Source organism: Melospiza georgiana, chromosome 16 (genome assembly GCF_028018845.1).
Source record: "Melospiza georgiana isolate bMelGeo1 chromosome 16, bMelGeo1.pri, whole genome shotgun sequence".
In the NCBI taxonomy this organism is placed as follows: domain Eukaryota; kingdom Metazoa; phylum Chordata; class Aves; order Passeriformes; family Passerellidae; genus Melospiza; species Melospiza georgiana.
In genome coordinates this window covers 11,179,874-11,199,156 of record NC_080445.1, presented here as the reverse complement: position 1 = coordinate 11,199,156, position 19,283 = coordinate 11,179,874, and the positions used below count along the sequence as shown (strand labels likewise).

General features: G+C 46.5%; 1 protein-coding gene across 1 annotated transcript; it reads left to right on the top strand.

The window, feature by feature from the left end:
* Window positions 1-10,473: 10,473 nt before the first annotated feature.
* LITAFD (LITAF domain containing) lies at window positions 10,474-14,878 on the top strand. Its single transcript, XM_058035947.1, has 4 exons — window positions 10,474-10,573; window positions 13,036-13,101; window positions 14,141-14,300; window positions 14,770-14,878. The coding sequence occupies exons 1-4, from the start codon at window positions 10,474-10,476 to the stop codon at window positions 14,876-14,878; spliced, it is 435 nt and encodes a 144-aa protein (XP_057891930.1).
* Window positions 14,879-19,283: the final 4,405 nt, after the last annotated feature.

Here is a 19,283-nt window from a genome sequence, read left to right as displayed (position 1 = left end):
TCACCCAAATATTTACTTTGCACATTAAAGTGACTCATCTCTAGATCTTATCAGAGAAGAATGGTGTTTCATATCTGAGTCACTCTTACCCTTCTTGTGTAATCAGTGTTCCAAGAAAATGCTGCATTCAGATCCTGAGCAGGACAGGTGAGCTCCAGCCAGGGGGAGCTGGGTTCACCTGTACTGAATTGGCATTTTACCTGGGACAGGAATTCTGCCTCCCTGCACTGTATTTATGGCAGACAATAGCAGGGATGCTCACAGACACTGAATTTCTTGAATTACAAAACACAGCTCCAGATCCCACCGGCTGCACACAGATAGCTGCTGGTGTAAGCAGGGGGGAATTGCACAAGGGCTCTGCTTTCTGTAACTGGAAAAATGCTTCTGATCTTTCTCCAAACTTTATTAGCCAAGGACCTGTACCCATTGCTAGTCTTCCAGTAGCAGAGAAGCCATATCAGAACATGAGTTATCTGTAATTATCTCAATTCAACTTTATTTTTGTCACGCTTTAACACAAGATGCAGTCAGCTGGGCTAGACCTGAGCATAAAACAGCAAGAAATCTCACTTCAAAGAACTTATGAACTATTTAATGGGGTCAAAGAGAGAATGAAATTTCAGTTTCACCCACCTACAAGTCAGGAGCACAGCATGAGCCACTTGTCTGAGGCCCCCCTAAAGTCAATGGAGAGCCACAGAATCTCCTTTGTGCCCCATTGCACAGGTGGGTGACCAGGCCCTGTCCTCACTGCTCTGATGGGTGCCCTGTCCTGCCCTGGGCCAGGTTCAAACCTCCCAGGGCAGCTTCCCCCACCTGGGTCGGGCAGGGTTTGATATCCAGCAGTGTCTGCAGCAATCCCCGGGTGAGAATTGACAATTGACAGTCCTTATCTCACACCAAGATCCTTCTGATCTCAACTCCACGGTTACAACATCCACAGTCAGAAATAAGGCGACCAACTTCATGCAGGGGAAAAAACCCCAAAAATCTTGAATCCAGTATTCCCATCCTATGAGAAACTGTAGGCAAAAATGGGAAAGAAGCCACCAATAATGGTGAACAGCTCCTAGATGCAGCAAGTGTTTTTTTTTTTTTTTTTTTAACAAGGATAGGAAAAGCAGTCATCACTTGATGGACTAATTTATAATGATTATTGCACCCTGGTTTGTCCTTGATAGCACACATGATATTCAGGGGGCTGATAGCATCTCTCCCCTCCCAAGCCTCACACTGTTTCTCCTAGAGCAAGCACTGTAATCAGGGTTGGGAAACAAAGCCGGTGACAGACGTGTAAACCAAAGTTCAAAACCCCCAACTTCCTCCACAGGCTGGGGCATCACTGGCAGAGGGACAAAGGCAGCTTGGCAGGAGGCAGGAGGATCTCTGCACCCTCTTTGCACCCCTCCAGCTCAGCTGCACCAAAGGCTGGAGGGGACACAGCACCCAGTGCCAGCAGGAGCAGGCACAGAGCTGGCACTGCCTGTCACAGACATCTTTTATGAAAAATCCTTTCTTTATGATTTCTCCTCCTGAGAAGCTGAGAGGCCTCGGGAACAAAATGTAAACAATGGTTATCTGCTGCTGTGGAATGCAACAGGTGCATCTGGGATTGGTCTCATGTGGTTGTTTCTAATTAATGGCCAACCACAGTCAGCTGGCTCGGACAGAAAGTCTGAGCCACAAATCTTTGTTATCATTCTTTCCTATTCTATTCGTAGCTGACCTTCTGAGGAAATCCTTTCTTCTATTCTTTTAGTATAGTTTTAATGTAATATATATCATAAAATAATAAATCAAGCCCTCTGAAACATGGAGTCAGATCCTCATCTCTTCCCTCATCCTGGGACCCCTCTGAACACCACCACACCTGCCCCCTGCACCAAGGCTGGAAGGGACAGAGCAGCCAGTGCCACCAGGAGCAGGCACAGAGCTGGCACTGCCCCCTGCCCCCTGCACTGAGCCCTGGGAGCTGCAGCCAGGGCAGGGCCTTGCCCAGGTGCCAGCTGGGCAGCACTGAGGGAATGAAAGCAGCACACTGAGGGAATCAAAGCTGCTGGAAATATTTAAGCACTTAAACCAACCTACCTCACAGCCAGAATTTCTTGTGCATGAGTACTTCTGGATGCACTCGTGGTTTCATCATTTCTTCTCCTCTGTTGTTCAAGGACAAGGAAAGACACCCATCCCCTAAAATATGGCCCCTTTCCCCACACTGATTTCCTGTTATATAAATATATAAAAGGACTCTTCTGAAATCCATTTTTTTTCTACAGATATTACTGTTTTGACACTTCTTTTTTTTTTTTTCTTCCAGTGTTTTCCCTAGACCTCAAAGCACCTCTTTAAGAAATTGCAGTATAAACATGCAGTGACTTTTCTAAGAAAATATTGTCAAAATAAAGCCTCTCCACAAAGTGTTTGAATTTCAACAAAGCAGCATCTTAACATTTCTATTGAAATTGATTTATTACAATCAGTCTATTATTTTTCTTTACATGAAGTCAACACAGAGGAGTCAATATCACATGAGAAACTTGTGAAAGAGCAAAGATTTGAAAGGCAGAAATGGGATCAGCCACAGTGACTGTCAGCAATCCTTTCATATTCTTGGTTTAGCCTGGAGATGTGACTCTTGGGAGGTGAGTCTGCAGCTGCTGATGATGTGTGCTGTGCACTGAGTGCTGAGCCTCCTCTTTGGCAGTGAAACAAATCTGAGTAAGAGCTCTGTACCTGTCCTTCATGTCTGGGGAGAGGCAGGTGATGTGCTGTCACCATCAACAGCATCCAAACCCACCAAAACATCACAACAACAACAAAAAATCTGTTTCCAGAGTGTCCAAGTTGAGGCGACAAAAGGGATATGAAAACTTGGAGCGCACAGCAGTTCCCTCCCTCTTCCTGTTCCCATGGCAGTTTCCCAAAATTCTGTTTTGCTAATTATTGTGCAATCCTGACTTTCCAAGCTCAGGGGCTCCCTGCACTGCTGCAGCCCTTTCTCAAACAAGATTTTGGCCAGGAGCTGAGCCAGCAGCACGTTCTGTGCTGGAGATGTGAGTCTGCCAGACAACCCAGGGCATCCTGCTCCATCCTTGTGGGGAGCTCTGGGGGTGGATTCCCAGCTGTGGAGGAAGACCTTTGTGCAAAACAGGTTTGCAGGAGGTTCAGATGAATAAAAACAATTCTGACTGAGAGGGCCACAGGGCCACTGTTAGACTTAGAGGTGCCAGATGTGTGGCATCTGAGGGAGATGGTTTTGTCTCTATTTCTCACTTTTCCAATATATTTTAATTGGTAATAAATTCAATTATTTGAATTGTCAAGTCTGCTTTGCCTGGGATGGTGATTGTTATGTGATTTCATCTCACCTGAAGATCATTTCCATCCTATTTTCACTGTTGAAGAGAACAAGAGCATCTGGGTGGGCATCCTGGTACCCACCACAAACCATCTATTTAACAAAAATCCAGTTCAGCCACAGACCTGGTTACCAAGAAGATTCCAGCTAAAATATCAATATTTGCCAGCTTGTCCAGAGATCCTTGCTGATCTAAGCACACTCAATTGGTCAGAAATTTAAAGTGGTCGCTGATCTCAATAATAAAATATCAGAGCCCCAGATCCACCTGTACCTGTGGTTTTTCATCCTTATTTTCTCATAGAGAAGCACACATTTGGGTGGGACACACACTTTTCTCTCCATTCCCTCAAGTTATTTCTGCGCTGCTTGTCATCACTCCCATTAGCTTTCAGCTTAGCACAAAGGAAAATTTCTGGGATATTGGGAAAAAAAACAAACCAACCAAAACATCCTCTGGTGGAAGCCAGTCCCACAGCATTCCTGGTGTGACAGAGCAGGTGTGAGCAGAGGCTGGGGCAGTGACAAACCGGGCTAATTACAGCCTGTGAGGGCTGAGTGCCACGGGTGTCACAGCAGAGCGGGGCCGTGTCCCTGCCCTGCCGCTGCGGCTCTGTCCCCACGCACAGACATGGCTGCAGCGAGCACATCCTGAGGCTGTTCCTCCTCTCCCACATCTGCCAGAGCTACGGAAAGGTAGGAGCTGCCAGATGGGCTGGGATGGTGCTGTGTTTGCTCCTGGGGAGGCAGAGAGGGCAGGGACGGGGCTGGGGCAGACGCTGAGATGGGCAGTGGGGCGCCTCTGGCTCTCCCCTGTCAGTGTTCACTTCTGATTAAATTGGCAAGCTCCGAGAATCTGCAGTCTCTTGTTCCTAAAATATGGAGGCAAATATTCTCAAGATATTGTCTCTTTCTCCTAGAACAGAGCAGAGATGGAAGGGAAGAAAAGGATCTTTCTGAGAAGGTGGAAATGAGCAGTAATAGGGATAGAAATTCAAACTAATGCACCATAGGAAAGGTCTTAGCTCACACGTAAAAGCAGGGCACACACACCTGCTTGATTGAAGTGGATTCATTCATAATAACTGTGTGAGAGTTGCTAAACCAGCTCCAGATGCTGTAGGACACATTGCTTGAGCTGCTCTATCAGCTTTCATTTGAAGGACAAGTTATGGACATTATTTTTGAAAGGGTGCAAATGAAATGCTGGCTACCCATGAGTCAATGCTCTTGGTGAGGGAATGTTCATCTATGAAGGAATTAAATTAAAAATTGGCAAACATCAATTTTTAAGGTAATGATTAAGTGCTGGAAACAAGTGTGTAAGGCTGCCCTCAATTTGGAAAGCTAAAAGGCAACATGAAAGACAAAATTGTGCTCATAGAAGACCAAGGCTGAATCTAAACTCAGCATTTCCCAGCTTCTGTTGGTCCAGCTTTAAGGCATAACCAAATGTGACCGTGTCACAGCAGAATTGATGTAGTGTCTCCCCAAAACAGCATTTCTGTCCACAACAGAGCTAAGGAAAACCAAGATTAATTAACTGTTAAACGTCACTGTGGCAGAACAGGAACTGAGCCCATTTTTTTTTCCCCCAGTCCAGGTTAATGCACAAACCACTGGACAATACTTCCCTTTAGTGGTTATTATTTTATTTTTGGAATGGTAATTAGGGAGGGACCAGTTCTAATGCAATCCCAGAGCTCAGCTGTGCTCACCCTTCACAGCAAGTGCCCTTTAAATGTGAATAAATCTGGTCATCTCAAGGGAACAAGGGATTATACTTCAAACAGTAAACTAAGGAACAAGGTTTAATAGACAAACTTGGTTTGCATCAAAGGTTAGCACAGGAAGCAGTGATGGATCTTATTCAGTATTTTAATTAATAACCTTGGCAGAAATATAGGAGTGGCTAATAAAATGTATGACTTGAGAAACAAATTATTGAAGCAGAAAATCTATTACACAGAATAAGAAAAGTCAGAGACCTGCTGTGGCAGTATTTGTGTGCCTTATAATGCAACAAAGCAGCCCGCTTAAAAAACTACCCCAAATTTCAGCTGCAAGCTGGGAGTTCATTAGTGCAGAATGACATTGGAGGAGAAAGACCTGCTGCTGGTTAATGACAACTTAAATACAAACCACCAGCATGAGGTGGCTGGGAAAAGGAAATAAGGGCTGCTGGATTGTTCTGCAGACAACTTTTCCATTAAACACAAGATGACATTCATGCCATTCCATGGGCTGAGGACAGAGGTCACTGCCCATTCAGGGACAAGGAGGATGAATTCACTGTACAGAAATGAAAAGGATCAAACCTTGCTCAGTCCTGAGAAGGGACAGGAATGTTCTCTGGGCTGGCTCAGAGGAGAAGGTTTTCTCTAAAAGCACGATGCTGGCACAACAGCACACAGCAAGAAACTACTGTTAATAATTCCAGACTGGAAGGTTTGGGAAAGTTTACAGTGGTTTGAATTGCTTTAAGGTGAGAGCAACAGGAGCAGTAAATGTGCTGAATGACAGACCAGGGCTCCCTTCAGGAGGGACTAACCTAACACAAACATCTGATGTGGGGCAGGACTGGAAAGCCAGGCAGTGCCTGGGAGTGCACACAGCAGGGAGGGAGCCAGGGCAGTGAACAGACAAGCAAAGGGAAGCAGGTGAAGGGTCTGCACCAGGAGATTTGGTGCATATTCAGCCAGGCCCCCTCAGCTGCATCCTCTCCATTTGAAGGGGCTGGTAACCTGATTCAGGCTTAAAAGCCAGAATAACTGTGATGTTAAAAAAATTAATTTCATGAGTAAAGAATGGGGAATTCAGAGTGTTCTTCATCTCCTTGAAAAGCTTGTCTACTCCAGATATAATGAATGCTTTCCAAAGTCCAGATTCTCATTTGCTGCCAGCAGTCCTCTCTTTTAGCTTCTATTTAAGAATGAGAATAGGCAAATACCTGAGTCTTGCTCCCCAGTTATGTTTGTCTGTATTAGAGCTGGAGCTATTCCTTTTTGAACATCTGAAAGCCCTCAGCACATTGTGAAGGTTACCTGAAATGACCAACTCTGGACTAAAGAGAAAAGATCTCTCCACTGAGGAATTCAGTGTTTCATTGCTGGCCAAAAACTGGAATTAACTGCTTCAATCAGGTGAAACAGGCTCTTGATATTGTTCAAGCCCTGGATGTAATTGCATGCCAGCAATGGCATTTTATGGTCACTCTTCAAAATATCAGAAATTTAAATTGCCTCATAAACACAGCTGGAAGGGCTAAATGCCCAGGAAAATTAGTGATGGCAGGAGAACCAGAACACATTTAGCAAACTGAGAGCCTTTGAGCCAGTGTCCTGGAAGCCAACAGGCCTCTGGAGAAAACTACTATTCCTCCACATGTCCATGAAATGTGGAGATCATTTACTATAATATTTTCATGCTAATCTTCCAAAATACCAAACTTTTGAATGTAGCACCCTATATTCTTCAAACACACGAATCTTGAAGTTGCCTCCCAAATTCCATGTTCCCTTTTTTCTGTCTCTGAGCACTGAACAGCAAATCCCACACTGACAGCAGATGAAGCTGGAATGGAGATCAAACCCTTCTTACAAAGTCACTGCAGGCCGAGATGCCATCCTTGAGAGCCAGGTATGACCCTGGAAGGAGTATTAGTGCTGCAGAGAGCTCTGGTTTCCAAATGAAACCCCTTTCCAAGCAGAGATGAGTTTGAATGAGCCCCAACTGTGGGGTTATTGAGCCAGCAGGGGCAATCAGGAGGGAAGTGCAGAGCGGGGCTGTGCCCTGGAATTTCACAGCTCATCAGCCTCGCCTGCCTGCACCAGGCTGCTCCTCACACCCAAACACAGATCCTGGAGCAAGTCAGAGGAAAATGATGGAAACTGCCTGCCCACCCTCCCTGGGGGTCTCTCCTTCCTGAACAGAGAGAGATCGGTGCTTGCTTGCACTGAGCTGGCTCTTTGTGCTCATCCCTCAGGGTGTGAGTTACTTCTTGTTTTAAATACTGATTCCCACATGACTTAAAGTCTTTATTTTCCAGTGCAAACCCGTTTATACCAATGTGTAGACGAGATTAAATCTTGAGAGAACACAGAGAACTGTTTTGGTGTCCCTGGACTGTGCAGTTCTGCCTGCAAATCAAGCAGTTTGCAGGAGCTGGAGTCGATCTGTCGGACAAACCCGGGCCCACGCCAGGGGCTGCTCTGCCCTTGCTCTGTTTGCTCGGGGTGGCTGCAGAGAGGGCAGCTCACATCATCCTGGGCTGCTCACTGTGACCTCCTGGCTGTCACTGCAGACAAGCTTACAGGGCATTTTCCTGCTCTTCAGCAACTGCTGCCTGGTATTTCTCCTTAGGAGTTTTCCTCCAGGGCTACTCACATTGTTCTCTCCTATATCTCCCTCTCCAACACCTGAAAAAGAGGGGAATCCCTTGCTCTAATTTAGGCAACAACAGCTGCAAGTTTGGGGGTCACAGCCCTGAAGGGCTCTCGGGCACTTTGTACAGGGCTGGGACCAGGAGCTGAGAGTGAGCCGAATTAAAGGCTCTGCAGAGCTGCATAAACAACCCTAAAAATGCCTTTCCTGACCTCTGGACGCTCAGCATTCATGCCCAGAGGGTACCGAGCCCCTGGTGCTGCCCCCCAGCCCCAGCAGCTCCTCCCTCCCAGCTCACACAGAGCTGCTGCTGCAGGTGGAACAAGGCACAGAGAGGAGAGAATTCAGGGCTTTATCACAGACCACAGCCCCTGTGCTCGGCAGCTCCAATAGATCCAACAAACCCGGCATCCCAAATACATCAAACACAAACCCGGCATCCCAAATACATCCAACACAAACCCGGCATCCCAAATACATCCAACACAAACCCGGCATCCCAAATACATCCAACACAAACCCGGCATCCCACACCATTCCCCGCTCTGCTGCTGACTCGTGTCCTGCCCATTCCCCCGGTGATGTTATCCCATCCCTCGGGTGGAGCCGGGATTACTCAGCGTGTAGGAGCCTCGACAAGTTCTCGCCGTGTTAGCCATCATCGCCCCCTCCTGCCCCTGCCCGGGCTCACGGGCACTGGGCGCAATTCAGAAGCTCTTCCCTCTTTTTCCTGTTTCGCAGCGAGAGGAATTCTGCAGAAGTGTCACCCAAATGGACACCACCCAGCGTTTAGTGCACCAAGATGGGAATAAGACAAAAGCTTGGAGACTCCCTGTAATTTTCCCCACTAATCCCTGTCCCAGCGGAGCAGCTCTTGGCCAACGCCGGATAATGTCACATCATCCATCACAGCACTTCTGAGCCACAGTCACTGCTGACAAACTGTTTATGCTCCCTTGCTTCTCACAGCTTCATCCTACCCAGATTCTCTTGACTCACCTTTTTTCTTCTTGGTGGGATCCTCAGGAAGCTTCATCAATGGCCTGTTAACACCTCTGCCATTCCCAATCCTCTGGTTTAGCTCCTTTATAACAACTACAGTGAAATGTACCTTTCTCTAGCCATCCTCTCCAATCCATGTATTTGCAATTTCCTTTGGTATCTTTGGCCTTAACGTGGCCAATGCTGTACTTCTGATTGTTTTCTCCACATCATCCTACCTATTCCCTCAATGATTCATTCTGCTACCATTTTTCATATCACCTGCCTTTCATCCAGATTTGTGAAAATCACGGCACATCTTCCCTGGTGATATTGTCAAATCCCTTTTTATATTTTTCTCCCTGAGGGGCTGATGCTTTAACTCAGCACTGCTGATCCTCCCTGTTTTGTCCTCTCCCTCCAACACCCCTTGCAAACAGACCTGTTGGGACATCCTGCCTTGCCCAGCAATTCCTCTGCTCCTTTTACCCCACACATTTGGGCAGTTTATGCATCTGTGCTCCTTTTTTCCCCCAAAACTTCCCTTTTCCCCCAAAACACTCTCTGACCTGTGCAACAAGGCTGTCCCTTTTTTCTGCAAAGGACTCTTCCAGTAAATGTTAGTAAGAAATCAACCAGTTAATACTGCTCGAAGGGGCAGCTAGGAATAATTATCACCTTTCCACTGGCAGGGATACAAACACACATCTCTATCCCCGTCCTCTTCCTCCCACCCGCCTTTATCGCGAGGATCAGCCCCTGCCAACACCTGCAAAACACACATTTTGTGGTTTCACCCTGCTCAGAGCCTCAGGCGGCGCAGTCACCCGTAATGAGGATGTTTCCCAACAAAAGCCTGTCACCTACCGATGAGACAATAGTTTCACAGGACAAAACCGGTCACGATAACAACGCTGATAAGTTTGCACAACAACCCGAAGAAAGACGGGTCCGAATTGCCGCTGATTGCACTGACTTAATCACAAGGGAAGGTTTTTCACAGGGGCTCCAAGTGTGCTCTGCCCTTTTTTTGATTACTTGGGGAAAAAAAATAGCTTCTTTTCTGCACAGGAAACTCTTTCAGTCCCGAGTTTGCACAGTGTTTTCTGTGGGAACATCTTTAGCTTCCCAGCACAAAGAAATACTGGTATTTCTTTTATTAAGATGGTATTTTCTACCCTCCACCTTCCTTATAATGAAGTGCGACAGGAACTGACTGCTCTCCACCCTAAAAAAAAAAAAAAAACAAAACAGTGTGAAAACTGCTAATTTCCCTCTGAGCACCACCAGAGTGTGAAAAGCAGGAGCCACAGAAGCACTGGCTAACCCAGGGCAGGGAGAGCCAGGCAGGGAAGGTTTTATTTTGCCCTTCTCTCACAGGTGAGGGCAGGGAAGGTTTTATTTTGCCCTTCTCCCACAGGTGAGCATAGGGAAGGTTTTATTTTGCCCCTCTCTCACAGGTGAGCACAGGGAAGGTTTTATTTTCCCCTCTCCCGCAGGTGAGCACAGGGAAGGTTTTATTTTCCCCTCTCCCACAGGTGAGCGCAGGGAAGGTTTTATTTTGCCCCTCTCCCCCAGGTGAGCACAGGGAAGGTTTTATTTTGCCCCTCTCCCACAGGTGAGCGCAGGGAAGGTTTTATTTTCCCCTCTCCCGCAGGTGAGCACAGGGATGGTTTTATTTTGCCCGTGTCTCACAGGTGAGCGCAGGGAAGGTTTTATCTTCCCCTCTCCCGCAGGTGAGCGCAGCGATGGCGGCGGAGAAGCAGCGGCCGCAGGTGCCCATGGTGATGTACGAGCCGCACCCCGAGCGGTTCCCGGAGCCCTCGGCGCCGCCGCTGGGCCAGGACGGTGAGCGGGGCCAGGAGGGGATCCCGGGGGCTCCCCGGGGTTGGGTTCCAGTGTTGTCATTACATTGCAAGAGTTCGATTGTCATTACACTGCAAAGGCTCCATATTGCTAGAATTTCATACCTCCGTGATGTTTCTCGCAGGCAGCTCCTCTAGGCACTGACTCTTCCTCATCCTCACAGCAGCAACTGACTCCAGTTCCTCCTCAAACAACCAATCCACTCTTTTATAACACTCTTCTTATTGCCTACAGCTGTGGCCTGTTAATATCAGGCCTGCTCCTAATCTTTAATAATTGGTTCAGCTGCAACTCTTTGGGGGGATAAGATCACATTCTATACCACTTTCATTTACTCATCCTATATCCCCCTACATTCCAGCTCATCACCGAGCACATCTGGGGCCCAGCCTTGCCAGGGTGTGATGGGTTTAGAAAGCGTCTGTTCCAGTGTATAAACCCCAGGGTGGGATAGGATCTCCTAATAGAGACATCACTAAAATGTTCCTGTGCCTTTAAAGTTCAAAATTCTCACCATCCACAGCTCCAACTAATGGCAATAATTTTTAGTTAATAATTTTTAGTTAAAAAATATATACTTAATAATTTAGTTTAGTTAATAGTTTTTAGTTAATAATTTTTAGTTTAGTTAATAATTTTTTTTAAAACCACGTGTTTTATTGCAGCTGTGTTGCTACAATAATGTCATATTCCTAACGTGCAAGTGTTCAGCCAGCAAACTCTGTACGGGGATGGGCTGTGTCCTGCTTAAATTGTTATCTAGTTTTAGAGTTCTGCCTTTTTTCTGCAGTCGCTGCTGGCCAAGCTGCCCTGCCCAGGCTCCTACAGGGATGCAGTGATGACAATTCAGCTCCAGGGCTGCAGGAGGTGCCAGGAGCTGCTGCTCTCCTGGGTGGGCTTTTCCTTCTGAACCCAGGCACTGCCCTCACACCCACACAAGCACCTCAACACTCCCCATCCTCAGTGATTGTACCTCTGTTACCTTCTGCTGCTGAGGAAATTGCCATTTACTGGACAGGGCTGGAGAAAAAATCCCAATGGGAGGTCAGGCAGTAACTAATAATGCTGGATGTGTCACCCGTGGGCCTCTAAACCTGGCGCATTTTCAGACATTTCGCTCTGATCAGCTCTCTCTGTAAATATTTTTGTCCTCAAAGATCTCTCTGGCCTTTTCCTAAGCTCAGCAGAGCTTTCAGGAGGCTCTGGAGAAGGAATCTCTCACTCGGAGCCACTCAGGCAAGGCACAGGCAGTGCCCACACCCGGCACTGAGCTGCAGATCCTCCTCTAACACACAGCCAGTGGGAGCTCGCCTGTACTAAGAACATTCCTTTTCTAAATCAGAAGGAAATTATTTAGTTTTTAATTGTTTTACCATTTCCCCCCTACAAATAACATCCCCTAAAAAATCAAACAGAAAACTCCTCAAAACCAAAAACTAAAGACCAGCCCACCACCACCAAACCCAAACACCATTGCAAATCTCTACCACTTCTGGCAAGCCATTCAAGAAAATATTGATAACATTTTTTTCACCTTTGCCACTATATTTTATCCTACTCTTGAAAATCCTGGTTTTATATTCCATTTGTATCCCTGTGGGCTCATTCATTCCCTGGTTGCAGCCACATCCTTTGTGAGGAGTTTGAGCACAGGCTGGACTCAGGGCTGCTCTGCCTGGGGTGGGAGTTTCTCCAATGCTGCCCAGGCTTGACCAACCAAGATTTCTCCTAGGGACTGTCCTCCTGCCCCAGAGCAGCCCTGGATGGGACAGGAGGACAGTCCCAGGATGTGTTTGGTACCGCATCCATCCACGCCAGCTGGCTGTAAAGCTTTTTACATGGATTTATTTTGAATGTATTCATGAATGTAATTTTTTTTTATACAGTCATTTATTTCACCTCAGGTAGGCTGATTGCATTCTTTAATTTGAAAGATTAGCAAAAGAACTGAAAAAGCTTGAGGTGTCTTAGTCACCAGCTTCCCTTCTCTCAAAGCAAAAGGAAAAAGATATTTTAACTTTTTTTTTTTCTTTCTGGAACAGAGTGTGATGAAATATCTTTGTTGAAAGCTGATGAAGTTTGAACTAGTGAAAAGGCTCTAAATACTAAATAGTAAGGGTTGTTACCACTGAAGGTAGAAGTGCTGTGGGTCCTTTATCTGTGGAGTCCTTAAATTAAGATTGAGTATCATGACAGTGTTATGCTGGAACGATGGAGTTGCCGCCTTTCCTAAGAAATGATTTGGTTTTTCAGCTTATACAAAAGTGAGGCCAGCCAGTCACTGCAGCTCTTTGGCTTTGAGACCCCCTGAATCAGTTCTGTGGCTGCTTCTCCCTGTGCTGGGTTTGGCACTCCCTGCAGGCCCCTCCTGTCTCACTCCATGGGTTTTTGGGAGCCAGAAGCTGTTGTTCCTTACAGATTTTCCCCTGTTTCTCTTTGCACAGGGGGCTATGAGTATCCCTCTCCCCCACCCTACTCGTACCGAGAGACCACCATCGTGGAGGAGCCGGGTAAGCCCGGGGTGTGCAGGGCAGCAGGAGGGAAATGGGCTGGGTTTGAACATCCACACACAGGGCGGGACTTTGCTGACCCCATCGCAACCTCATAAGCTGGAAAATTTCCACAGAAATGTCACAAGGATAAACTAAGGATAATAATACAAGGAACTTAAACTTGATTGTCCAGCATTAGCCAATCTACACAAGTAACCATTTAAAAAAAACCCCAAAACCAAACCAAACCAAAAAGGCCAGAAGCCAGAGCTTTCAGAACAAATAATTTTAAGGCCAATGTTCCTGTTCTAGTCACCTTTATGAAGTGGAGAAGCTCAAAGGATTTGCTGAGGAAAGGCTTTGAAGAACAGTCAGTAACACCTCATACAGGAGCAAAGGAGACATACATTTTTAAATATCCTTAAAACCAGAAGGCACTTGGAACTCAGATATGCTCTATCCTATCTATCTAACAGATACCTTCCCACTCCTCACATTTTGCCTCAGGCTACAGTGTGAAGTTGTACCCTAAACATGTTTTAGGATCCTTAAATTGGTATTTTTTTACTGGAAACATTTCTGAAAAAATATCCTTCATGTATCTACAAGGGGTGTGCCCCTCAGGGAGTATGACAGTCAAGTCTAGACTGCAAAAACATGAGCTGGAGACTGAGAACAGCACCAGTAGCTGTAGCTACAAACACCTACAGCTGTTTGGTAGGTGTAAGAGTAACTGCTTTGATGAATTTCTCATCACTACTGAAAAGCTGATCCAGAAAGTTCCCCAACCTCCTTCAAATCTCTTCTACAGGGAGAACAAGGATTTTCATATCATTGTAAATATCAGAAGATAAACCCTCAGTGTCAGAGTACATCCACGGAGGGTGGTGGGGACACACAGAATCAGCACAGTGGCTCTTAGGAATACACCTGAAATCAACAATATTATCACAGATGCCACATTAAGAACCCACATTCTCTGAATTTAGGCTTTTAAACTTGCAAAATATTTCCTGTGCTTCTAATTTGGCTGCTTCTCCTCTCCTCCTGAACTCAGTTTATTTGGTGTCCCAGCCTCCCATCATCGTGGCAGGGATCTTCTCCAGCCAACCAACATCCACAATCTGTCCTTCGTGCCGCCAGCACATCACCACCCAGGTCACCTACAGACTGGGCAAGCTGTCCTACCTCCTGTGCACCAGCCTGTGCATGGTTGGGTAAGTTTTCATGGGCACTGTGCAGATTCAGCACAGCAGAAGGTTAAAAATGAGTAATTAAAAATCAAAGTTCTAGTTAGTGCCTATGCAGACAATTTGCCCTTCTCCACTTGATGAGAAGCCATCCTGTCCTTTCTAGATACAGTCATCATGGCTACAGGGGATGCAAACTTGCTAAATTTATCCCAGTATGTTTCACTTTTCATAAGACAAGCAGAAATTAGTACAACACTGTCTCCTTCCCAACTGTAATTTAGAATCAGGCTCAGGAACAGACTCATGCATGAGACGTCAGAAGCAAAGATAAATTTTTTGGAAGATACTTTAAACATTAATAGGCTTGGGAAAGAGGTGGATTCACACAGTGGAAAGGCAGACAGAACAAGGCAGGGGGGAATCACAGCTGTGGCCAGCAGGAAAGGGAAGGCAGAAATCATTCTGTGCATGTCCATCTCCCCTTTGGCTCCAGGTGCTGCTTCGGATGCTGCTTCGTCCCTCTCTTCATCAAGCTCTTCAAGGATGCAGATCATTACTGCCCATACTGCCAATTTCACATTTACAGATACAAAAGACTATAGAAACAAACTTTGTGCAACCAGATGCTGTAAAGCCTCTATTTCCCAATGGCATAAGATGCTGCACATAAAACTACTGCTAGGAAACTCCCAGGACTATGCTTATGTTCTGCAGCTCCCTTGCTGGTGAACCCACCTGGTAAACTCCAGTTTAGCACCACATGGACTGGCTATAAAACAAAAAACACTCCAAGACTAATTTGCACTATCATTTAATTTATGCTCTATTTGATTTGCTGCCCTGTGCTGTGAAGTTTCCAGCTGGTGATTTTCAGCTCCTCTCAAATCCCCCACCCAGCTGGGACACAGACTCCTCTGGACCTCTCAGCCCACCACTACCCAAGGTTTGGACATGGATGTTTCAGAGAAGCTCTTACCTTCTCTGCACTGGAACTGACTGGCTGGGATTTCATTTCTCTCTGCTCTTCTCCCTGCAGGGCTGTGGGTGGTACAGTGTGGCTGATTATTTATTAACAAAACACTAAGTTATGAGACTGTCTTTAGTCTGTTATGTATGAGGTAAGAAAATAAACCTGTTATTGTTCACAATGCTGGCAAATCTGCTGTGTGCATTGCTGCCATGCCCTGTTTCACCCAGAGCAGAGATGCAGGTCACTGGGACACCCCCTTTACATTAACAAGCTACAATGCAAAAGGCACTTTGTGTGCAAACACACAAAGAAGAAAAAGCAGCAAACAAAGTCTGAAAAAAGTCACCACAACACAAGGCCTTTATTTTACCTCTCAGCCCTCTCACTGCAGTGCATCATCTCCCAAAGCAGGACTTATTAGACTTCACCTTCACACAGAATTCAGTCACTTACCTTGTGCAATCAAATATCTGCAATTACAATGCCCAGGAGGTGCCCAGACCCTTCTCAACACTGACAGCAGCAGCAGCTGCTGCAGCTTATTGCTGGCTGGAAAAATAAGCAGAGGAAGAGAAGACACTCGTGCATTTCCATGCTATAGCATCATCAGTGCTTTCACACTGGCACATGTGAGGGCAGGGGGGATGCGGGGCAGCAGCACCGAGGCTGCTCCCCAACCCTGCTCTGGGCACCGGGGCTGCACTACGGGCACTTAAAGAGTTGAGAGAGATCCTTATCCAAACTGTGCAGGTGTGCGACCAGTGTCCCTGTCCCTGTGCTGTGATCAGTGTGGTGTGACCAGTGTCCCTGTCCCTGGGCAGTGATCAGTGTGATGTGACCAGTGTCCCTGTCCCTGGGCAGTGATCAGCGTGATGTGACCAGTGTCCCTGGGCAGTGATCATTGTGGTGTGACCAGTGTCCCTGTCCCTTGACCAGTGTCCCTGTCCCTGTCCCGTGTCCCTGTCGGGTCACTCACTGACCAGCCACAGTCCCGGGGCACCGCCCGCCACTGCCCCCTGCCGGGCACGGGGCGCACTGCGCGCTCCGCCCGCGGGGCACCGGGACAGGGACACCGGGACAGGGACACGGACACGGGGAAAGGGTCAGGGACAGGGACACCGGGACAGGGACACCGAGTCAGGTCAGAGTCCCCAGCAGCTCCTCCGGCAGCTGGCACAGCGCCACAGCAAAGGCGAGTCCTGGCTGTTGGACACTGGGCTTGAAGGCAGCATCAGGAACGAGCCTCAGGAACAGCTCTGCCCACCAGCCCTGCGACCCTCAAATTGCCAGCTGTGCACCTCAAATTGCCCCTACTGAGCTGATCCCAGTTCAGTTAACCTAGGCTGGGCATATGCACGATTTTTACTTCAACACCTGCACCACTGCAGCCTTGGGACCACAGAAACTCGTCTTCAAACAGTAAGATGCGAAAAACCATAAAAAATACATGTAAAAACTGTTAAACACCCATTTTCCCAGGCCTTCATGAAAGCCAGAGCCAACCCTGCACAGCCCCCCCAACACCCAGTCATTCCCAGATCAGCTGCCCCAGCTTTCCCTCCTCTGTACCAAGGTCAGGGACCCAACCTGCTGTGACCTCATGGAACACAAACCCTCAAGGATGGAAGGCACACAGATGGCAGCACAACAGGTTTTACCAATTCACACATTTGTTTTAGGATGTTAAGATTTTTCTCTATTTTAAAATGTGGCTGTGAAACCACAAGTGTTGCTGTTAATTAGTGGTAAATAATGCACCAAGTCAGTGGCATTAACCAGGAAAGGTGCAAAACCCAAATCCACATGAATATACACACAGCAAAGAAATTATAGAAATATATGATTTGAGATATGCAAGAGGTATTTAACAGAATAGTCAGGACATTTTTACACCACTATTTATAAGTAGAATAGTTTTACACAACTATTTAATAAAAAATAAAGCTTCCAACCATAGAAAATTTAATTTCCTGCTGTGCTTGGTATACAGCTAACTTCAACATCACCTGGGACAGAAATTAAATAGAACACAGATTTGGATCCAGATTAGGACATATTACATGTGAACATTTCCCCTTTTTTCTGACCCAGAGACCAGGCAGGTTTAACAGCCAACAATAAATGACACTTGCTGCTCTCACATCAAACAGTGACACTGCACCTCAGTGTTTCAGGAAAAGCAAGGGCTCAAAATGTGGAAGCTGAGGTACAAGTCAGAATTTACCTTCTTGTAGAGGGACAGAATGTAAGTAAATAAAGGTAGTATAGAAAGTAATCTTATCCTCTATAGAGTTGCAGCTGGGTTAATTATTAAACATTAGAAGCAGGCCTGACTTTAATAGGCCAGTAACCAATAAGAAGAGTGCTAGAAAAGAGTGGATTGGTTGGTTGAGGGGACTGGAGTCAGTGGCTGCTGTGAGGACAAAGAAGAGTCAGTGCTCTGAGGAGCTGCCTGTGAGAACCATCACGGAGGCACGAAACTCCAGCAATATGGAACCTCTGCAATATAATGACAATAGAATTCTTGCAATGTAATGACAACACCTTCTGGCCAGCACACCTTACATTATTAATGCCATTCCTAACACACAATTTAGGCAAAGTTTGTAAACTTTATCTACTCGATCTAACCAAAATCTCCCTGAGTTCTGAGCGACCCAAGAGCTGTAACTCCCACTCCTCTCCAAAATGAAGAGCCGAGACACAGAGCAGAGTTTACCCCGGGCTATTTTATTTACAATATGTACAGTTCCTACAGAAAACGACTGCTCACAGAGGATTTCACACAGCAACCCCCCGGCGTGGCTCCGATGGGCGCTGCCGCCTGCAGCCAGCGCAGCCCCGCGCTCCGACCGCCGGGAAGGGTGGGGACGCTGGCACGGGGACACCGCTGGCACGGGGATGCTGCTGCTGGCACGGGGACACCGCTGCTGGCACGGGTGGGGATGCTGGAGGAGCCAGAGGGCAGCAGCTGAGGTAGATCCGGGAAGCGGGAGGCACTCACTCTGCTCGTCCTGCCCGGGTGGCTGTGCCAGCCTGTGCCAGCCTGGGCGGCTGAAGGGGCTGGGGCTGGCTGGCACTCTCTGGTCAGCAACTCTCAGTGCTGTGATCAGCTCAGATTTCACAGAATGCTTTGGACTCCTTCAGGATAAAAGGCACTAAGTAAATCTACAGGAACCACACTGTTTTGGTAGGGAGAATTCGGATGGGCTGTTAAAACGTTGCTCTGATGCTGTGTACAGGAGATTACATCCTTATTGCTTAACACTTATATTACCATTACCTTAATTTAATGCATTCACTGTGTATTATCCAATAATTCCAAAATTTAAATAAAGAAATGGAAAGCATGGCAATTTTGAAGAATGTATTCTTGTAATTTTTTTAATGAACTACACAAACATACTGCACCTGAGAAATCCTCCTGTCCTCCTCTTCATAAGTGTTTCCACATTTCAGTAACAAGTTACTTGTGCTCCAAAACATTTTTTTTTTTTAGAAAATCCTTCAGTAATTGAAAACTGCATATGGAATGCCTCAAAGTATGGACATCACCAAAGTAGTGTGGGAATAGCACACATACTGAAGCACATGAAAACCAGTCATCTAAAACCCAAAAGGCACCCAAAATCTACTGTTAGTGGCTTTTTCTTCTGAAATAGGAAGGATTGTGTTTCTTAAAATAGTCCCTAAAACCTGCCACCATCCCATAAATGAATGTGAAAACCTAGTGACATTCAGATACAAGCTCAATTTCATATCAATCTCAACAACACTAAATATAATTAGGGCTTACTACTGCTGACCAGAGGCTCTGATTCACAGGAACAGTTTGGAAACAAATCCTGACATGTACTGAAAGCCTGTAGAGACAATCCAAGTACCAGTAAAAACAGCCCTGGGATGGTGCAGTTGCCACCAGCCTGTGGAAATGCAAAGCAAAGGAAAGCTTTCTCACTTAAGGCATGCCTGATAAGCACTTCCCTCTATGCTAACCTACACACACAGACAGCAAAACAAAAGTAAACAACTAGTTT

Excerpts from the sequence above, each read along its gene's own strand:
- LITAFD (XM_058035947.1), top strand. The coding sequence starts at position 10,474 with ATGGCGGCGGAGAAGCAGCGGCCGCAGGTGCCCATGGTGATGTACGAG. Across the intron at positions 10,574-13,035 it reads GCCGCCGCTGGGCCAGGACG|GGGGCTATGAGTATCCCTCT; the intron begins GTGAGCGGGGCC and ends CTCTTTGCACAG. Across the intron at positions 13,102-14,140 it reads CACCATCGTGGAGGAGCCGG|TTTATTTGGTGTCCCAGCCT; the intron begins GTAAGCCCGGGG and ends TCCTGAACTCAG.